Genomic DNA, 21943 nt, shown 5'->3' on the forward strand with positions numbered 1-21943 from the left:
GGGACGTCCCGGGGCTTGAAATTCGCAGGGTAGGAGGGGGTAGTGACGCTGGGTGTAACTAAAAAGGTGCCATTGTCTGGTGAGGTCCGGTTGGGGAGTTAAATACTGTTCTTTTTAGCAGCATCATATGACCACTTTAAATTTTTGTAGGTGTGCCGACTTTTTTCTATTTTCATTCTTAAATGAACAGACTCATAAGAGTCGTTCTTTGGAAAATCGGACTGCACTGGTGATTCACTAAATATGGTAATCTCTGTTTTCTTTTCTTTTCTTTTTCTAAACATCAAAAACTGCATACAGGGTGAATTGCCCTAAAGTGGGACACCGCCTAATGTGGGACACCTAATGTCTAGTGTTTGTAGCTCCCCCATACATGAATGCCAGTGAAACTATGGGCTAGCCAAAACTGTGGTGTCAAGTGATGAATATCATAACCTCTCAAATGTCCAGTCATATATGAGGGTGGAGCAATCATCAAACGGGAAGCACCTTGTGTGAAGACCACATTCTTCATGCACTTTCATGAATTCTGATTCAAGATTGAATCTAGCCTAAAGTTTGTTCAAGCTGTGAGTTGATGTTTGTTTGTTTTTTTTGCAAGATTTTATATTTTGCCTTCAAATAGGTCTAGGCTATGCCTGTTGTGGTTGTATGTGTTTGTTGTTAAGTAAAATGAACTAGAGAACAGTCAGGAATTTTTTTATATGCCTATGATAATATAGTTGCTTTATGTCTTTATAATAAATGAATCAAAACTATCATATTGTATTATTTGTCTGATGATGTTCAGTTATCCACATTTTAACCACCAAAAGGATTGCTAACAGACCTTATTCCACATGAATCAAGGTGATTTTGGCCTTTTATCATATACCTTTCTACAATAAAGCTGCAGATGTTCTCAGACGACTTGCACAATGTCTATAATTTCTTTTGTGTTATCTGCATTTTCTCTTTTGATTTGATTAGGACATATCCTGGGGGTTTTAAAATGGTATTGGGTATGGATTTAATGTTTTGGCTACACATCGCAACGTCACAGAAGTCTGAAATGCAAAAAATGTCCCACATTAGGGCAATTCACCCCACATGCTTAATTTATGAGTAAAATAATAATAATTAAAACTCCCATAGTAGCACCTGCGAACTCATTTCATCATTCAAACTCAGTCTAGACTTTAACCCTATGTGGCAATAAAGATACTGATCCAGGGGCATAGATCACGCGGGGGATGTTTCCCCCCCCCACTTTTAATATCATGTAAATTCGTGAATCTTTCAAAACTGGCATGTCTTGTTTGGAATCAGAAAAATACAGATATACAAAAAAATATATTTTATTTGCATTCAAATCACCTCAGGATTTTTTTTTTGTAATAATTTCAAAAATTTAAATTCAAAGCAAAGCAACATGTAATTGTCTTTGATGTGATGTGATAATTAAGCAGGAATTCCTGCTCAACTGGACTGGACTTGTTTGAAAGTGAACATATTTTTATTGGGAATGTGCATGCTTTGAAAAGTCAATGTAATTAACTAACAAGGTCACAATTATTAAACAATTGTCCACAAAAGACAAAACAATAGTGCATTGAAAACATAGTTGAATTTATGACCCAGGCAATGCAAAGTATTTCAGAATCAGAAAGAGCTTTATTGCCAAGTATATGTTTGCACATACAAGGAATTTGTTATAGTGTCACAAGCTTCCAGTACACGGAGACAACAACAACAACACACAGATAATAAAAATAAGATGTGAATAAAATACACATGCATAAATATAAACCACAAAAAAAGAATAAATTGTATGTACAGGTGTGCTATAGATAGAATAGGAATAGAATAAAATAAAATAAAGTTGTAGGGATGTAGGATTTAGGGTGATAAATAAGTATAAGTTTATTGCACATACTTTAATTGCACAATTTCATTATTTATAAGCTCACATATGCATATTCTTTGCATTAAAAAAACTTCAGTGTGGCCTATCTACCTGTGCCTTGGAAGTGACACCCTCCTGATCAATTTCTATCCCAGTTCAGTGAGTTTCTTGAGTTCTGCACGGTGTCGCTTCAAACACATTAACCTCCTGCTGCACCCTGTTCTATTGCTCAATCTGGAGTCATGAACTGACCTCCAAATACCTGTGCATTTCTCATCAGGATCAGGCTGTGCTCTGAGGCATCATTTCATACCTTTAGTATGAATTGCTGCCCCTTCTACTTACAGTCTATTGAGCTGTGTATCTTGACACCCTTGTGTCCTTTTCTACCTTTATTAATAGGTTTATATAGCTCTGTTTTTTCTAACAACACCTTATCTTGCAAAAGATCCAGTAAAACTTAAAAAATAAAGTTTACATAAGATATTTTTGATTTGACCGTACATATTAACAGTATCCAGAATGACAAATATTAGGCCTAACGCCTATAAGCAGATATATGAATATAGTCATATGGAAATATATGCATCAAAGTTAAATGGATAAATAAAATTAGAAATAAAAAGAAAATTTCTAACTATTTTAGTACATTTACACTGAGAAAAACAACCAGTACGATTTACTTAATTTTTATATTTTAAGTCTTTTCAAGTAAATTCAACAGTTGTAAAAACTAAGAAAATGTCTTTCTGCTTATTTCAGTCTGTTATTCAAAGTTGTAAGTAAATTTTAATTTAACATAAAAGTAATTTAAGTAAATCTAACTTGGTTATTTAACATGAAATTAATAAGTTATGCATACATATATTTTTTTAAATTTTCATATAACAGTAAAATGTATGAGTAAATGTAACTTGAGCAATGACAATCTCTTTAAAAGCTGTGAATAAAATAAATTAATACATCAAACTCAGATCATTTAAGAGTGGTTAAAAAGTCTACCCTTGTTAATATTTTTATATAAAAAAATAATCCAAGAAAAATGGTCAGATATTGTTCCACCTTTAATGTGATATTGAAACCAACGGAATTAATTATAAACAAACAGAATGTTAGAAAATAATAACAACAACAACAATAATAATAATAATAATATGAAATTAGTTAACGTAAAAATGCTTTTTATTATAAAACATTAGAATTACAATTATTTAATTTTTATTATAAAACATTAGAATTACAATTATTATTACAATTTAAAAAGTTGTTATTATTATTATTAGACTTTTTTCCAGAGCTCACTGATGTCTTCACAGACATTTTCAACATCTCGCTAAGTCAGGCTGTTGTCCCCACATGCTTCAAAGCTACCACCATTCCAGTCCCAAAGAAGTGTCTCCATCCTGCTTCAATGACTACCGTCCAGTTGCACTTACCCCTATCCTCATGAAGTGCTTTGAACGGCTAGTCATGCACCACATCAAGTCTGCCCTCCCTCCCTCCCTGGACCCCTTCCAGTTTGCATATCGGTCCAACCGCTCGACCGATGATGCCATCGCCACTACCCTCCACTCAGCACTCACACATCTAGACAAAAAGACTCATATGTCAGAATGCTGTTCATAGACTTCAGTTCAGCATTCAACACAATCATCCCTCAACAGCTCATTCACAAACTGGTCCAGCTGGGGCTCAACACTTCGCTGTGCAACTGGCTGTTGGACTTCCTGACTGGAAGACCTCAGGCACGGGTCGGCAGTAACACATCCAGCATCATCACACTGAACACTGGGGCCCCCCAAGTATGTGTGCTGAGCCCCCTCCTCTTCACTCTGCACACTCAACATGTTCCTCATCAACGGTGCGACTGTGGAGAGGGTGAGCAGCACCAAGTTCCTGGGTGTGCACATCACAGAGGAACTCTCCTGGACCAACAACACCGCAGCACTGGCCAGGAAAGCACAGCAGCGTCTCTACTTCCTCCGCAAACTGAGAAGAGCCAGAGCCCCGGCCCCCATCATGTGCACCTTCGGACCTTAGTGTTAAGTGTTAACTGTATGCACCAAGGGTATGAGAGTAACGCAATTTCAATTCTCTGTATGTATGTGCTGTACATGTGGCAGAATTGACAATAAAGCAGACTTTGACTTTGACAGAGCTACAGTTACGAAAGAAACATGCCTTTTATAAAATTACATTATTAGGCTATTTTAAGGGGTGTGGACAATGCATTTGTGCGCCCCTATATCCGAAAGCGTAGGTCAAAATCTGGCAGATGGATCAGTAAAGTCTTTTTTTCTGCAGTTCCTGGGAGCGTCTGAACAGGGCGGCCGTAATCCGGTCGGTCGCAGGCAGCAGCGGGTCTGGTGTACTGCACGAGCTGCCGTAGAGTCAGTGTGTGTCACTCCCTCATCAGCGGTTCGCTGCTGGAAACATGGCGTCAGTGCACACACAGGCGAGCCTCAACTCTGCAGACGGGTAGAGAAAGAACGTGTGCACCGGGACTCATATCACACACCAGTCTTTGCAAAGTCGACCTCTCTTTTCCTGGACATGTTCTGTTTCATGCACGGGTGAACAGAAAACACTCCCGTCGATTCGGCCCCGGTTATGGAGCCTCCGGATGAGATCAGGTAAGGGAAGCGCATCAGAACCAGCGCGAGCGCGTTTTGAGTCTGTGTGTCTGTATGCATATATGTGTGTGTGATTACGCACAGGACACGCTGCCAAATAGTGCACCTATTGAGACCGTATTGGGCGCGACTAGAGCGCATGCGCGCTGCAGCTTCAACCCGCTTGTGATGGGAAATCCGAGTCATTTTCGCGAATCGCTCGCTTCAGCAGAAGTTTATAATAAAATGTATTAATAAGGATAATTTAATGTATGTTCAGTTTGCTGCAGCCGTGATTTAGCTCATTTAAAAGCAAAAACTTAAACTAATAAACGTTCCTTGCGTTTTAATAAAATGCTTTATTAAAACTTATGTGTGCTGATAAAACTGGAATAGAGAAAAAAAGTTTATATAATTAGTTCACCCAAAAATGTACATTTTATCATCATTTATTCACCCTTTGGTTGTTCAAATCTTTTATTTTTAGTACTCAAAAGTTTATTTCTTTAGTGGAAATTCTGGAAAATATATATATATATATTTTTTAAGAATGTTGGTAACCAACCAGTACCAGCTGGTACCCCTTGACGTCCATAGCGTGGAAAATGTCAATGGGAACTGTTGATAACTGTTTGGTTACCAACATTTTTCAGAATATCGTCTTTTGTGTTCAGCAGAATAAATGAATGAAGACAGGTCAGGAACAATTTGAAGCAGAATAAATATTTGGACAGAAAAATGACAGAATTTTCATTTTTTTTGGGTGGACTAACCCTTTAATGGGTTGACTTGAACCGCTCAGGGGTTCGTTTCCCAAAAGCATCGTCAGCTACAGTAACTATAGTGATAAGTTCCACTGAACTCTAGTAACGATGGATGGAACTTGCGACCATAGTTGCTTTTGGGAAACACATCCCAGGTCGATTCAGTCCAATTCAGATTGCTTTGTATGCAGTTCAATTCTTCGAAAAGAACCGACTCCCTAGAATGATTCATTCACGAATCGGGCATCGCTGCAGCTCGCTTCCTGCCACAAAGTGATCCTGCTTTGCAGCGCAACAATAAGCAGAATTTCACATTAAAGTTGCAAGCTTTTGTACAAGGATTGAAAACAGCTGCCTCAAAGCAAGCGTATGCAAGATTACGTCCGTTTCTGTGAGGAAAACACAGTGTTGATGGAAACAAGCCGACCTGTGGGAAAGGTAAAGATTGTGCGTCTATGTGCAAGATAATTGTAACGTACTCGGCTAACGTTAGCGCGCGTTATGTGCGGGGTCCCTCTCTCTTTCAGTTTCTGCAGTGTGCCTTTTAAAGTTTCAGGAATGTGTACCATTTCAGTGTGTTGTTGCATGAACAGATCATCGGTTATATCCGGTCTCGATCTCAGGGTGCGATTATACATTTTGAGATTGTCGGTTCAATGTTCAAGTTTGTTTGCATCATTCCTCGAGTGCAATTTGAGTTGCACAGAACTCTAAAAAACAACAAGCACTATGAGTAAAGTTGGACGTTGATCCGATAACCGGTATGAAGCAACAGTCGTGATTGAATATAAAATATCCAGCCGGTGTTCTAACAAATAATGCTACCTATCATATTATGCTACCAACACTTTATTTATCCTACTGTAAGGGTAGGTTTAGGGTTGGTGTAGCTGTACATGTTAATAAAGCCTCACACTTGATTAATATCATGCTGAAAGCAAAATCTGATAGGTAGCACTTTTCGCTATTGAATTATGCTACCATCTGTTTTAATGAGAGGTAGCAAAATCTGACAGGGTAACACAAATCGTCAGAACACCGGTCCATCACGAGTCCTATGAGTCAGATTGACACACACTCCCTCAGTGAGTTGGGGCAATGTTTGATTTGCTATTCCCAGAAATCACCCGGCTGCGCTCTACTGAGCAGGAATTCTTGGATTTGACGTGCAACATCTAATTTCCAAGTGTTGTAATAAGGGAATTTAGTTGTTTGTGCTTTTTTTATTTTTTTTTTATTCACTGATGTTTGGAGTTCTTTTGAGACCTATATGAACTGTACAGCTTGTTCTGGCAAATTATTTCCCCCCATATCTCTTGTTGGCCTGTGGCCACATGCCTTTTTTGCAGTGCAGTTATTTGCTGTCGTAAATGTCCTCTTGCATTTGAGTCCTTCTGTTTAAGATCAGGTTCAGAAAGTGTTGTTTGCCCACTGCCATGTGCACAGGGTTTCAGCTGATAAAGCCCTGTGGAATGTTTTGTTGGAGTGTTTTCATAGTTTTGTCTCTTATGATCCCACGCAACATCACCGAAACTGCCCTGAATGCCTGGCAACAGCTTCTCAAGAATGCCTTGTTTTGTCTCTTTTCCTGCTCTCCCCACCCTTCCTAGCAATTCTTCTTGATAAACTGCTTTCATTGGTAAGTGTTAATGGTAGAGATAACTGGTTTAGTATGCAAGACCAGAGATTTGTTGTGCACTTTACTTTCTTTTTTTATTGTTCAGTTCATGTAAACTGGGCTGCTTTGAGGTGAACTGTAAAATCAGAGTGCATTGGCATTTATAGGTTGGAAAATTGCTTAGTGTGTCAAGAATGTATTTCTTGGCCTTGTTTGGTAACTTAAGGTCAGGTTGATGCCTCTGAACACTGTGGAATCTTTAGTGCGTATATTATTCAGTAAGGTTATTGGTTTTTCTGCAGCTGTCAAGCAAACAATTCTTCTATATGGTTGTTTAACTTGCAGAACTGATGTTTTGACGTTTTACGTCATTGTGTAGCATGCTGTAAATCCCTTCCCTGCTCATTTATGACCACAAGCATGCCTCAATTCCAGGATGTGGTGCACTAAAAGAATGTTGGCCTCACGTCCTGGAGGCACCCATGGCTGGAACTCTTTAATTTATTTCTTTGCACAGTCCGTGGTGCAATGCTTCAGATTGCTTTCAGTACCATGTCTTAACTGACTTTTGTTAAATCATTGTTTTTCCCTTAAAGCCATTAGGCGCATTTCCATTACCCTTCAAATTGCGCAAATTGAAATTGCGAATTGAAAATACGCCTAATGGAAACGCGTCAATTTCGCAAAAACGCCCATATATCGCAAAAAAGTTTTTACGCTCGACACTTCATATGTGGCTGCTCTCAAGTATAAGGGGCTTTCCCTGCAATTAATACTTAGACTATTTACACTGCACACGTCTGCGGCACGTTACGGCTCCGAAACGGCCACCGGAGCTGATCGCGACCACTCTAGTCTATGAGGTGTATTTTGTGCAATTTTTGCTCTTGCTATGCAAACTGACAAGAGAACAAACGTGTATACGCTCGCCAGCCGTCTGGCCAAAATCCCATAGTATTCAGGCGTCAGACGTAAGATATGAGACATATCGCCAAAGTTTTGCGCAAATCTGTAATGGAAACGTGCCTATTGTTACCGAGTACGTTTTAGTCTGTTCAATTGTTTATGTCATAAGACAATGATTTGTAGCAGGACAGACTATGCAGGTAATGCTTTGTAAAACAGACCCAGAAAAACTAAATCTTTTATCAGTGGCGTTATGTATATTCAAAATATGAATAAGTTAATAGTGATTGTAATGTTTATGATTTTGGAATGCTGAATTTTTGCCAAGAAATAGCTTGTGAAACTGAAATGGTAATTAATATAAATACAACAATAAAATATAATCAAGGCATGCTTATCTCACAAACATGCATAATTTTCATTTATCTTTGCAAAATAATGTAGCAGTAAACAGCAGTATTTACCTTATTTAGTAAGATGTTCAAAAACATGCAAAATGGCATGCAGTAAACATTTTTGCATGAGTGATGCAAGCAAATAGTTCAATCAGTGTTTTGAACTGAAATTGTAAAAAGAGATAATATTGAATACAGTAGATGATATAATTTTTTTTTGTCATTTAAAAAAATAAATTTAGCATATGTGACCTAAGGAGTTTGCACAAAATTGGCCTACTAGCCAAATAAAAACGTTTTTCGTCATTGCCAAAATAATTTAGATTATGTATTAAATATTGGATATTCCAAGCAGCCCTAGTAGTTCACACAGCTGTGCTTTGAAGCCACACATGATGCTTCTGTGGTTTTATATGCATGTTTCTGATAATTCTTTCCTCTATGTGCTATATTTTGGTTGCAAGTTTAGTATTTTGGTTTGTATGTTGGCCAAGCACCTGCATCTCTCTGCCCAGCGGAGCTTCAGCCCACTGTGTCCTTTTTTTGACTTGTCTTCAGGAAGGAAATACAGAGATGTAACACACATCATCTTAAAGCGATCGCTTGTCTAGCTAAACTCCCAAAACAGTCTTTAGTTTCTCATGTAATACCTTCCATTATGCTTTCAATTGTCCGGAGAGGGTGTTCACCAGGCGTGGAGCTTAGAATAGCGGCTTATGTTGAGTCCTCAATGCAGAGGTATCGGCTAGACAAGGTTGGTAGGTTTTCATTGGTCCCTCATGCAACACTCAGTCCATTCTGCTCCGCATGCTCTTGTCTTAATGTCACCCATCCACATGCGCGCACGCACACACACACACACACACACACACATAAGTAATTCTGCCTTGTGGGCTCAAATGGTCATTATGCGGACACAGGAAATGATATTGTACAAATCTGTGGCATAGTGATGGGAAATAGAGCAAAGGAAGTGGCTTGTTTTAAAATTAGAGGAAGTCTGCTTTAGCATTCCTGGAACTCACTTTTCATAATGTGACTTTGTGCTATTGTCCATTTCATTCATCCACGGCCAACATCAGTCACTCCATGCATAAGTTGTATAGGCTACAATTATAGCAATGAATCATAGATCTAATTTGTGCCTATATAGATCTTATTTAAGAGGCCAACCTTTAACTTAACAAGCAACATTACTTTAATCTAGTTTGAATCATGCAATTATAGAAAATTTGTTTTCTTGCAGAATGCAGATGTATTCTTAGCATGGAAGTGCATGTATGTTGTGATGTGGAGGATGCAAATCAATAAGAAACCTCAAGTGCTTGCTGCTTTCACAATAAGGAAAATGTGCAGGAATGAAAGAGTTGTTCTGCATCTTGATAGGCTTGGTAATACAGTTTAGTAATGTCCCGAGTGCATCGCCTTTGACTGTGCAGTAGGACATAATTCTGACAGGCCATGGAAACCAGTTTACCAGTTTGCACATTTGTAGACACTTCTATCTACTGTGCATTTGATTAATGTTAATAAATATTCACAAAATAACTACTTTGAACATGTTAAAAAGCTCTAATGTATAATTTCTGCACCAAAACATTAGCACCATTTAGAACTGCAAATAAGGTTGATTTTAAACAGTCCCAGTGCAAACATTCAGCATTAGATGATCCGGTGTTTTCTTCTCATTCGGGCTGCTCAAACAAATTACTTGCAATTTTATTTGGTGCTGCTTGAGATACAGAAATGACACACTTCAATTTTTCACACTTCAATCTTTCTTTGCAGGCTCAGAGCCACATATGCAAAAACCCAAACCAGAATCATTACACTTCCTTACACGGATTGTACCTTCGTGTCTGTGAGGAAATATTGAATATCAATTGCATGACGACATGAGCTCAGAGAAAAACACTCAAGGGAACATCACAGGCCAGTGGAGTTGTTTACTAACAACGTCTCTGGATTTTATTTCCAGTGCTTGTGGGGAAAGGTCATATGGATGTTTTAATAATCAATTAATCTGTTAGATTTTTTTTTTGTCTAATTGCTGTTATGATGCATTGTTTTGCAGATACACACTACTATTCAAAGGTTTTTGGGTCAGTGAGTTTTATTCAGCAAGGGCACGTTAAATTGCTAAAAAATGACAGTAAAGACATTTATAATGTTACAAAAGATTTCCTTTTCAAATAAATGCTGTTTTTTTTAACTTTCTGTTCTTCAAAGAAACCTGACATTTCTTGGTTTCCACAAAATAGTAATCATCACAATTATTTTCAGCATTGATAATAACGGAAAGTGAGAAATATTTGTGTGCGTGTCTATCTTTGGTTACCTGTGTGTCAGTGGTGACTGATAGTGCCCAATCAGGTCTTCATGTGTCTTGCAGGGCAGAGTCAATCAGCCAGTGGCTCAGCAGGGATGTTGTCTGCGTGTTAGAGAAGGAAGTGTGTGAATGTGTGTGTGTGTGCACATGCCAGCAGTAGCATAGAATTGCTTGCAAGGTCTAATGTCAAAGTTACATAAGTTTGCAGCATGGCTTACTCTTTGTTCTGTATTGTCTGTGACATGGTGTTCTTTTAGGTTTTGGCCATGTCTGCGAATGTCCTTTGAAAAACGATTTCATTTATTTGTCTGTTCATTACAAATGTATGCTGGATTTTTGTGTTTTTGTAACAGAAGGGAAAAATAGCAAATACAGGGTGAAGAAAACTGTCAAGAAATATCCAGGTCATATTTTGCCCCAAAATCAAAAGAAAGAAAATGTTTGTATTTCAGTATTTTAAAATGTAGTTTATTCCTGTGATGGCAAAGCTACATTTTCAGCCTGATTTCAGTCACATGATCCTTCAGAAATCATTCTGATATGTGGATTTGGTGATATGAGATTTTGGCAATGTTGCGATTAAACTTTACCACATGTTAAATGCAATACTTCGATCTAAATAACGTAATTAAGCTCATAATCATAGCAAGCATAATCGTATTAGCATAGGTGGCGTACGCCGATTTTAATCGAAATATACAGGCATATAAACACCTTAATTGCATTATTGCTGCTCTGATCAAAGTGCGCATGCGCTCATGACATATATGAATGACATGACACGCACCTGCAGTAATACGTAGATTAGAAACAATGGCGGGGATGAAAGCATTGCATTTCTGTGGTGAATTGCCATCACATTTCTATGGCGCCGACATGCATGGAATACAACCATACAAAAGTGTTTCGCATTAGACGTAAATAAATTAAAACAGTGGCCAGTAACACACCTACTCTTTCTGAGTCCATCATTTGTGCTGTGCATTGGGATATGTGAATAATGGCGGTAAAAAATAACCACAATTCTTAGCGAATAATACGAATAATGGGAATTGCTTGTAAACCAGAGTATGTGAGCGGAGCGGTGTGATTTTGAATGGAGCGAGGAGCGGATTTTTAAAAAGTCGGAGCATCGTGGTTTTCATTCACTCCAAGAGCGCTCCACCACCGCTCCATCACGAGTAGGCCTACAATTCATGCCAACGGCCCGTAATATAACTGCACATTTAGCAAGAATTCACATTAAACATATTTAGCTAGCTTGATAGAGAAGGAGTACTCGAATCAGAAAGAATGTGAAGGCTATGTTGACGGCAATGGATATAGCGGGAAGTTATAGGGTAGTTATTAAGGAATTTGTTTGTTCCCTCTAGATACTGAATATTTTCAGGTGAAATCATGATTTAAACAGGTACAACACTTATTCACACGCAATCGCTCTCTCAATAATGCATTCAAACAAATGTAATCAATAATCATATACAGTGCTACTTCATCTGCATCCGATTTCGAATGAGTAGAAATCTGTAAGAAATGCAGCGATCCGTAGGTAAAATAACTGATAAAAACATAGTTATTTTCATCACAAACAAAATTTGCACTGCAAAAAGCATGGACTTTCCGCGCAGCTCCGCTTCCGAAGATGGACGAGTTGAAAGCGACTCTAGCTGAACATGCACGTCTGTGCCAGCATTTATGTGAAACAGAAGCAGTTTAGTGCAGTCACACACACAGATCACGCTGCGGCCGAACTCAGAAATTCAGGAACAAACTTTTTAGCGCTGCCCCGCAGTTTTATCAACTAAATAGCTTAATCGCTCAAGAGCTACATTATCTTTCTCAAAAATAGCTGGTAGCATCATTGTTTCTAAAGGAATTAAAGCCACAGCTTTACTGTTAATAGAGAAACGCGGCGAAACGGTGGTAATTCATACATACACAGCCTCTCTCTCTCTCTCTCTCTCTCTGTGTCGTAAATGAACAGTTGATTACACCTCCTCTCTCTCATAAATGAACACTCGATGAATTACAATTTTCTGAGAATAGAACATTGAAGTGGAGATCGCTAAACTGCAAGCTAAGTGGTGTTTTCAGAAAGCAAGCACGTTTATCCACAGTGGAGAGAGAGCGCGCGTGCACATGGTTGCCAGGTTGACAAGGATAAGTAGCACACTTAGCAGATATTTCCGTATTGCGCAAGTGTGAAGCTCTGTTTTGGCGATTACGTCTCTTTATATCAGGCAACCCAGATGTGTTCCTCTGCGGCCAGATTAAACCTTGTTGTAGCCTATATATGCTCTATTCTTTCTTTTTTAGAAACCTCGCACTTTTCTACTCAATTTTAAACGTTGTAAAATTTTAAACAAATTAAGCGCGGTCCACTGCTGCACACGTGCCACAATATCGATACAGGGCCAGCTGTATCGATGCTCGTATCGTCAAATATCTGTGACGATACATCGTCGTATCGATATTTTGAACACAGCACTACTAGTGTTCCAATAATCCATTTTGAAACGCTCCTGTCATTTTATTTATTTTATTTTTTCTTTTAATATACGTTATGAACAGAACTGTGATATTTCAAACATACTGAAATACTTTAGCCGCGGAGCAGTGTTTCTGATATCAGTGAGCGAGGAGTGGAGCCGGAGTGGAAAATGGTGAAACCGGAGGAGGAGCTGGAGCGGAGTGATTATTAAATGCGCGGATTGAAATTGTTGCCGCTCCACATACTCTGTTGTAAACGGAAGTGAAGAGCTTTGCTCTTGACATGTAAACATCATACAATGCGATTAAGTCCTACTCTGATTATTGGAAAAATAATAATAATTGTAAATATAGTCACTGTTGAAAACAGTTGTGCTGTTTAAAGGTAGGGTAGGCGATTTCAGAGAGCCTAGCAATAGCAAGCTAACTTTGAAAGCATAAGATCCCACCTTCCCTGCAAATCACTCTCCAAAGCCACACCTCCAAAACACATGAACACGCACAGGCAGACCAGAGGCTAACCAGCAACACGATGAGAGACTGTGTTGGTGGAGGGTTAAATGCAATGCTGTCAGATTACCTCATGTCTCATTCACCAGTGAGAAAACATCACAACACAAATCGCATAATATTACAATGATAACGTCTTCCATTCTCACTTGGTCTGCAATAGCGTAACTGAATGCGTGGAGATATGCAAATACATATGTTCACAGGCAGGTAAGACAGTCTGTCGTAATGTTCGGACCGAGGGATATGATTGGACAAACCTTTTATGTTCCTACACCTTCCACCGATCATATAAATACATATAAATTCATTTAGACCACTAAACCTAGTGATTGCTAACAGATGTGAAGAGACTTTCTACCAGCATAACAAAATATTTTTGAACCAAATCACTTACCCTGCTTTTAATATTTTTGTGGAAACAGTAATAAATTTTTGTCAGGGTGCTTTGATGAATAGAAAGTTATAAAAGAATAAACTTAGATAAAAAAAAAAAAAATCAATTTAATGCCTACTTGTTGAATAGAAGTGTTTATTTAAAAATGCCCCTTTTGATTTTGGGGTGAAAATGTTTAACATTGCAAATTGAGCTCCCAAGTTCTTATAAAGAGTTGTACACTTTGTTTTGCATATGATCATGTTCATTTAGGGGGTAACTTTATGGGGCCCAGGACCTTTTTTTTTTTTTGAGTTTCCAGGTCCAATGAGCATGTTATAATATAAAGGATCATAGTGGGCCCCATTCGGTCCAAATTCTGATTTTTGAATAAATACTTAAAAATTTCTCTTTAGTATATAGAATATTGTCAGAAGTATTAAAAAACATGAATAATTTCAGCAATATCATACATTCCTATCACTGGCTGCAGCCAGCCATTAGACGCTGAGACCGTTTGGTCCATGTGCCGCTCGCACACAATGAAGCGCTGCAGGCTACAACAATGACTCCAGTGGCGGATGGGGTCAGAGTTCACTGGCTTCTCTTGACTGCAGCGAGGCAGATGTGGTCAGCTCTGTTGATGGCCCTCGTCAAAGGCTGTAACATTCCTCTGCTGTATAGTTTGTTCCTGATAACCTTGGACAAGCTATTCAGTAGACCTGAGCTCCATATGCAGCAGTAAATCAACAGCTTGTGTTGCTTTTGCGCGTTATAGGGTTGCACTCCGTGGTGTTCCTGCGGGTTGGATGCCTTTCAGTGGGGTGATAGTACAGAGGCAGAATTCTCTAGACCTTTCTGCTCTAGTGCTCAAGCAGCATTCAGTGAAGATACGTCATAACAACCAAACAAACAGCCGGAGCTTGGGTGATTTCACCATTTCCTGTGTCATTCCTGAAGGGTTTGGTCACAGTTATAGACTCTGCCCAGGGCTGCACCTTCAACACTCTGTCACTCTCCCAGCAAGCTTTTGAGAGTTGAACTAGGCTGTTTGAGCCTAAATTTTGCACAGAAACCCTGCATGCAACTAGTTTGCTTTCTGTACAGATGTTATTTACATGTGATTGTGCATATTTGCTCATAGAAAGAAAGTAGTAGTAGTTATGGAAACTTTCTTATTGCTTGTGTGGTCGAGTTTTCAGAAATTATGATATTGCTTGCTGTGTTCATTGTTGAAAAACACACATTAATTTGCATGCAGTGAGTGTAAATGTAGGGTTGCACGATTGATCAAAGTAGCTGAAAGCGTGATATGACTTTAGCTTAGCATGATTGTCAAATCCCAAAGTCTGCAGCTTAATTAAATATATGTGCTGCATATTTGAAGAATGGCAATGTGGCGTTTTAAACATTAGCAGCTCATAATCTTAGTGTCTCAGAATGGCTTGATTTGCAGAAAATGCTGCTCCTCATGAACATCTCTGCATGCACTGTGAGTTTGGGTCGCATTTGGGAATGCATCGTGCCAACAATCCTCCCAAACTTGTAATAAGAAGCACTTATAAACTGACTGTTGTCAACAAAAGAGAAGCTTTAAGGGCTCCTTGCTGTTTTCAAACATAACAAAGTCATTTTTAAGTTTGAAAATAAAGAAATTAAGACGATAAATACATTAGTATTGTATTTATACAGTTTTACTTTCAAATAATTTTTTTATAAGAAAAGTCACAATTAGATTTTTCCTCCCCAAATTGTGCAACCATAGTAAACGGTGCTAAAGTGATGTGAGTCAGCTAAATGTAAATGATGGGTCTTGGGGTGTTATCCATATGTTAAGTGGCGGCAGCGGTGGGGTGCAGAATGTCAGGCGGGTTGTGTCTGAATGTTCTGGCACGAGGACCACAATACCCTGCAGCAGGTGTCTGGGGGGACTTTTGGTCTGGCTGGAGACTCCCTGGGGATTGTGGGTGAATTTATGTATGTGTGAGGGGCAGATGGATGACTCCTGGCTTTGCTCTGAGTGGTCTTTGTGAGTGGAATCACATATTAACATATTAACCAAAGTCTGACCCTACTGTGAAAGTGATCCCTTCCTCCATAGCCTGACAATGACCCTGTATCAATATCATTTTCCTCCCACACACAGACATGCACGTGTCCAAATACACCTACATACACAGTTTGTCTCAGCATGATGGCGAGTTTTGCACCAGTTAGCAAATCAGTCCTTTTTTTTTGTTCGTTTCATTGTCTATGGGATGAATTTCCTCTTCCGATTTGTAATCCTCTTAAAAATGGAAAGACCCTTATAATGTGCTTCTAGACCTTGCTGTGGATTTATTTTCTTAAATTCTTCTATTTTGATAACAAAAATGTGGTTCAGCTTTTTTAGTTTTGCTCAAAGCTGCACTTCAGGTTCTGTTTCATACTCGTATTTTGGATTGTTGTGATTTCTATTCAGGCTCAAGGACTCGTCCAAAGATGTGCCCCAGCAGAACACTGAGGTGGATGAGTCTTGGGACGAGCCCAGCCAGGAAGAGGAGACTCTCTATAGCACCTCCCCTCCCCGCACTCCTCGGCAGATAAAACGCATGTCCAACAAACACCAGAGAAGCAGCCAGGGGTCAAAGGGCAAAGGTGAGAGCCCTTAACTTTGCAAATTTCTGAAACATATGGTGTTAGGGCCCCAGTGATGTCAGTGGTACACAGCCATCATTCTGGAGTGACATTCAAGAGCTTAAGATCATGTTGACTGAAAAAAAAAACCCTGCAGTACCTCCAGCTCTGTGCACTGACGTTTAATTAATAGGGGGAAGAATAATTAAAAGAATATTTCATCGAAGAATAATAACTAGGGCTGCAACAACTGAGCAAAGTTGGTGATAACTGATAAAAAAAAATAGTCAACCATATTCAGTTTGGCTGTTGCTTTGTTTGGAACTATTTTTGGTTGTGAAATTGAGCAAAACCAGACAATATTGTATCTAAAATGTAACAAAATATTAACTTCTTGTTTATTAAACTGTTGTATAAAATCAGTATCACATTGCAATTCTATTTTTGCTTCTGTGATATTGCTGTCTATGTCATATGATATAAATATAAGACAAACCCCATCCAGGGGCATTTTTGCCCTCATATATTAAATTTTAGGGGCATATAACTGCATTCTAATAAGGTACATCATGCAGTTAGTTGTCATCCTGTACATTCATCAGCAACTGTATGCGCTTTTAGATGCCGAACAGGTCTGGGCCAGGTGAATTTAATGCATTGATAATTTTAACACATTATTTTTACACCAGTAATCAAACCAAATTAACGTTAAATCGAGCACCCTATTAATATTCTCTTGTATTGCTTGTAAATAATACAATAAGTAAATTGCAGAAAAATGCAGACTAAATATATATAGAAATGTGACTTTTTTGTTGTTGTCTCTGTCACTAACTTTCATCTCTTTCGTCAACAGAGAAGCCGTGTTCCTCCAGCCCGTTGTCTCAACGAGAACGAGAGGGAGCCAGATCAGCCGAACCTCCTGAAGAGCACAGCTACAAGCAAGAAAAGAAGCAGCGCTTCAACCAGCGCTCCAACGAGCGGGACAGCAAGAAGACGTTCGAGGGCTCCTTCATGCTGGATCCGGTGTCCAAGACCAGTGCCATCGGCTCCAGAAACATGGATCCCCGCAAGCCCTACCTGAGCCTGGGCATGTTGCCCGTTCGCACCCACCGGCAGACCTCGCGCACAGACTGTCCAGCAGACCGCCTCAAATTCTTTGAGACTCTGCGGCTGCTGCTTAAGCTTACCTCCATGTCATCCAAGAAGAAAGAGAAGGAGCAGCGAGGCCTGGAGAACACGGCCATTATGGGCCAGAACAATGAGGTCATCTGGTTGGAGTTGCAGGCCTGGCATGCCCGCCGTAGCGTTGTGGAGCAGGACCTGTACCTATACACAGCCCGCCAAGCCATACCTGACATCATCAACGAGGTTCTGCACTTCAAAGTGGACTATAGCAGCTTAGCTGGGCTTGAGAGCAACGTCTTAGTCGAGGAGAGCAACTTCTGTCCTGGCGAAACCAATTGCAGGAATGATCCGTTTAGCTTTAGCACCTGCTCCACGTCCTGGGGAGAAATTGACGCCGCTGCTCCGTTTTCCTCAGTGCTGGAGTGCCGGGAGCACCTGCAAAGACAACGAGTAGCTTTCGATCAGGTCAAGCGGGTCATGTCGCTGTTAGAGTCAGTGGAGGCTCTGTACCCGTCTTTGCAAACCTTGCAGAAGGACTACGAAAAGTATGCAGCTCGAGACTTCCAGGGCAGGGTGCAGGCGCTCTGCTTGTGGCTCAACATCACTCAGGACCTGAACCAGAAGCTGCGCGTGATGGGCACCGTGCTGGGCCTCAGGGACCTTTCCCGCATCGGCTGGCCCATCTTTGAGATCCCCTCGCCTCGCTGCTCCCGTGGTAATGAGGATGATGAGGTGGACGAGGATGAGACAGAGTCCACTGCTACCTTCACGGCCGACAATGACTGGGACGAAAGGACCTTTAGTGAGGCGACCAGTGACGGGGAGCAGTCGCCTTGCTCCACGCCAAAGTTTTCACGCCTCCTGTCAGAAGAGGAGTTCCTCCCGCGGGACAACGAGACCTGCTACTGTCCCACCACCATGTACAGGCCCTTTGTGGATAAGGCACTTAAACAGATGGGACTGCGTAAACTGATCCTCAGACTGCACAAGCTGATGGACCGCTCGCTGCAGAGGTCCAGAACTGCTCTGTTGAGTCACATGCCCACTCAAGAGGTGAGAGAGCAACTGAGTGTTGGCAGAATGTTAGTTTGGTTGTGAACGTGTGGAATATCGGAGGAAATGGGAAAACATTCCTTTTGGCTTTATGGAAGGTTGGAAAGAATGAGAAGCTGAGAAGGATTAGTTCACCCCAAAATAAGAACACTTTCATCATTACCTCACCTTCATTTTGTTCCAGAACTGTGACTTTTCTGCTTCTTTTGAGCACAAAAGGGGAACTTTACTGGTCGCTCTTCCATGCAGTTGCTATAAATGAGAACTAGATCTTCAAGCTCCAAAAGGTCAAAACGTTGTCATACAAATGATTCTGTTTACGTCCAGTGAGCTGTTTACCTCCGCAAATGGGTCATTGAGTCAGTGAAGTAGATGAGTTAGATTGGTGAATGAATCATTCCACCAGTTTTGTGAACCATATCGGCAGATTTGTTAAAAAAAAAAAAAAAAAATATATATATATATCTGACTTTTTCTTTTTTCTTTTTTCACACAACAAATTAGGCTAATCTACATCACTAGCTGAGGTGGAAGTCAGCATTTTAAGTGACAAAGTTGCGATGTGACAAGTAACAACAGATCTTTTCTTCTGTATTGTGAAATACATCTGAGGAGAATTCATTTTAGTTTCATTCAACTAATTTCATTTCTTTGGTTGTTGATTGGATGAAAGCAAATCTAAATGCAAGCCTGCAGTGGATTGAAAGAAATAGGTGGGGTTTATGCAAACTAATTGTTTTGAGAAATCCAGCAAAGGTCACCAGAGAAAAGAGATTAAACACATTTTAATTAAAAATGTTAAGGTCAAAAAAGAAAAAAAAAAACATGCATGGATGAATCATTTACAGTAAGATCAAAAACACATTTAGAAAACGGTGAATTTTCATTTTTTTTTGTAGTTGTAGTGTAGGTGTGTGTGTGTGTGTGTGTGTGTGTATATATATATATGTATATATATATATATATATGTATATATATATATAGCACAGAGGTTGTGTTGACCACTTTTATGGTGCTATTTTGTCATTTTGGAGCCTGACAGTTTAATTCTTCATTTTGTTTGAATATATTGAAAATAGCAGCCAGGGCATTCTTCAGAAACTCATCTGTGTTCTGCCAAAAGAAAGTCTTATAAGTTTGGAACAACATGAGGGTGAAAAAATTATGAATTTTCATTTGCAAGAACTTCTTTAAGAGATGGGTGTCAGTGTACTGTCTTTCATTCTACTTACCAGTATTTCTGCAATATTTTGTGGTCAGGGTTTTCTGTTTTCTGTTCATAACCACAATCATGTACTGAATTTCAACGTCCATGTTCTCATTGCTCTGTTCCTGTTAGTTGTCAGCGGTCCCGGGTTATTCTTTGCAGCACTGTGACTACCTTCCAGAGCTATCTCGTCACGTGTCCGGTCAGGTGGAGGAGGAGGCGGAGTCAGGACGAGTATCGTGGAAGGAGCTAGTGGACATGGACCTACCGTCATTCCAGCCGGCCTTCTTGGTGCTTTGCCGTGTGCTGCTAAATGTTATTCACGAGTGCCTCAAACTTCGCCTTGAGCAAAGGCCTGCAGGGGAACCGTCCCTGCTCAGCATCAAGCAGGTCATTACTTGCATATACCTACATGTTGTATAAACACTGCCGTTCAAACATTTGGGGGTTAAATTAATCAAAAGTGATAGTGAAGACATTTATGATGTTACAAGAGATTTCTACTTCAAATAAACTGCGTTCCTTTAAACTTTCTATTCTTCAAAGTATCTTATATTCTATAAGAATCATATAAAAAATATGAAGCACCACAACTGTTTTCAACATTGATAATGATAAGACATGTTGGAATAATTTCTGAAGGACCATGTGACATTGAAGACTGGAGTAATGATGCTAAGAATTCATCTTTGCCATCACAGTAATGAACATATAAAATAAAATATTAAAATAGAAATTGCTTATTTTAAATTGCAATAATATTTCACTATTATTCTTTTTTTCCTGTATTTTTTATATTTATATGTAGTTATATTTATTTTCTTTTTATTTATTATTCTTTGATGAAGCCAACATAAGAGCCTGTCATTATAATTTCATCTAATTCTTTGTTTATGACTTTGTTTTTTTAGTGTAGAAGATAGTGTTTTTGGTATACATTTTATTTTATTTATTCTTATGACTTAAGGCTGTTTTGAAATGTGATGCCTTAGGAAGAAATGGTGTTTGTCTCTCTTCAAGACTCATAAACTCATAAAAGCTGTTCACACATTCAGCATGACTAAATTAAATCCCATGAAATGATTCCTAGAGACATCAAAAATGGCTGACTTGTGTATTTGTGTGTTGTAGTTGGTGCGTGAGTGTAAAGAGGTTCTTAAAGGAGGTCTCCTGATGAAACAGTACTACCAGTTTATGCTGCGAGGCGTCGTCACTGACCCCCAGGGTCTGCAGACTAACGCCAACATCGACGAGTTTGAGGAGGATCTGCACAAAATGCTAGAGGTGGGATTAGGACTGACTGGTGTTGTAATCTTATTCACACGCTATCTTGTTTAATTACCTTTACATTCATGACCAAGTGACAGTGACTCATTGAGGAAGTCAATCTTGCTACGCTAAATTCCAATAAACAACCCTATATGACCCAGATTCTGCATGATGGTGCGAGTCTGATGTGTATATAGTAATAAATATGCATGACTGCCTGTAATCATCACAAATGAGGATTTTAGTGATAAGATGTTAACAGCACAATTATTTCATTGTGACTTGATGGGAGTGGTTCTCCGTGTTTGATGGCTGCTAATCTTTGCCAGGAATTTTTGCCCAGCTCTGCTTTTTGCATTTTTTTGCATTATAAAATAAAAAAAATAAAAAATCTAAAAATAAAGATTTATCCTTCCACGGTTAAATTGTATAGAATTATCCTTCTCCATCATCTCCATCATGAACAGCAGCGATCTTCAAGAGCTGCATTTAAAAGAAAGTGATCAGACAATAAATATTTTCTGTGTGTCTTTGCATGCAGGTGTACTTTGACTACATGCGCAGCTGGATCCAGATGTTACAGCAGCTGCCTCAAGCCTCCCACAGCCTGAAGAACCTGCTGGAGGAGGAGTGGAATTTCACCAAAGTCATCACTCCATACATCCGGGGTGGAGAAGCCCAGTCTGGGAAACTCTTTTGGTTAGTCTTTTACTCTGCTCTAGCAGTTTCATTTGTACCATTGAAAAGCATTATGAAGGTATTTTTTATTGATGAAACAACGAAGA

General features: G+C 39.3%; 1 protein-coding gene across 5 annotated transcripts in view; it reads left to right on the top strand.

The window, feature by feature from the left end:
- The first annotated feature begins 4043 nt into the window (after positions 1-4043).
- LOC107654971 (mitogen-activated protein kinase kinase kinase 4-like) overlaps positions 4044-21943 on the top strand; it is a 31814-nt gene continuing 13914 nt past the window's right edge. For 3 of the 5 annotated variants that reach the window (XM_016442329.1, XM_016442331.1, XM_016442332.1), the window contains exons 1-6: positions 4045-4518; positions 16347-16522; positions 17358-18682; positions 20022-20279; positions 21021-21173; positions 21700-21857. In XM_016442329.1, coding sequence (XP_016297815.1) covers positions 4496-4518; positions 16347-16522; positions 17358-18682; positions 20022-20279; positions 21021-21173; positions 21700-21857 — 2093 coding nt within the window. In that variant the 5' untranslated portion in view covers positions 4045-4495. Of the gene's footprint in view, positions 4519-5590; positions 5700-16346; positions 16523-17357; positions 18683-20021; positions 20280-21020; positions 21174-21699; positions 21858-21943 lie in introns of those variants that run through there. The other 2 variants (XM_016442330.1, XM_016442333.1) reach the window with 2 other exon arrangements.

This window comes from Sinocyclocheilus anshuiensis, unplaced genomic scaffold (genome assembly GCF_001515605.1).
Source record: "Sinocyclocheilus anshuiensis isolate Anshui unplaced genomic scaffold, SAMN03320099.WGS_v1.1 scaffold487, whole genome shotgun sequence".
NCBI classification, from domain to species: Eukaryota; Metazoa; Chordata; class Actinopteri; order Cypriniformes; family Cyprinidae; genus Sinocyclocheilus; species Sinocyclocheilus anshuiensis.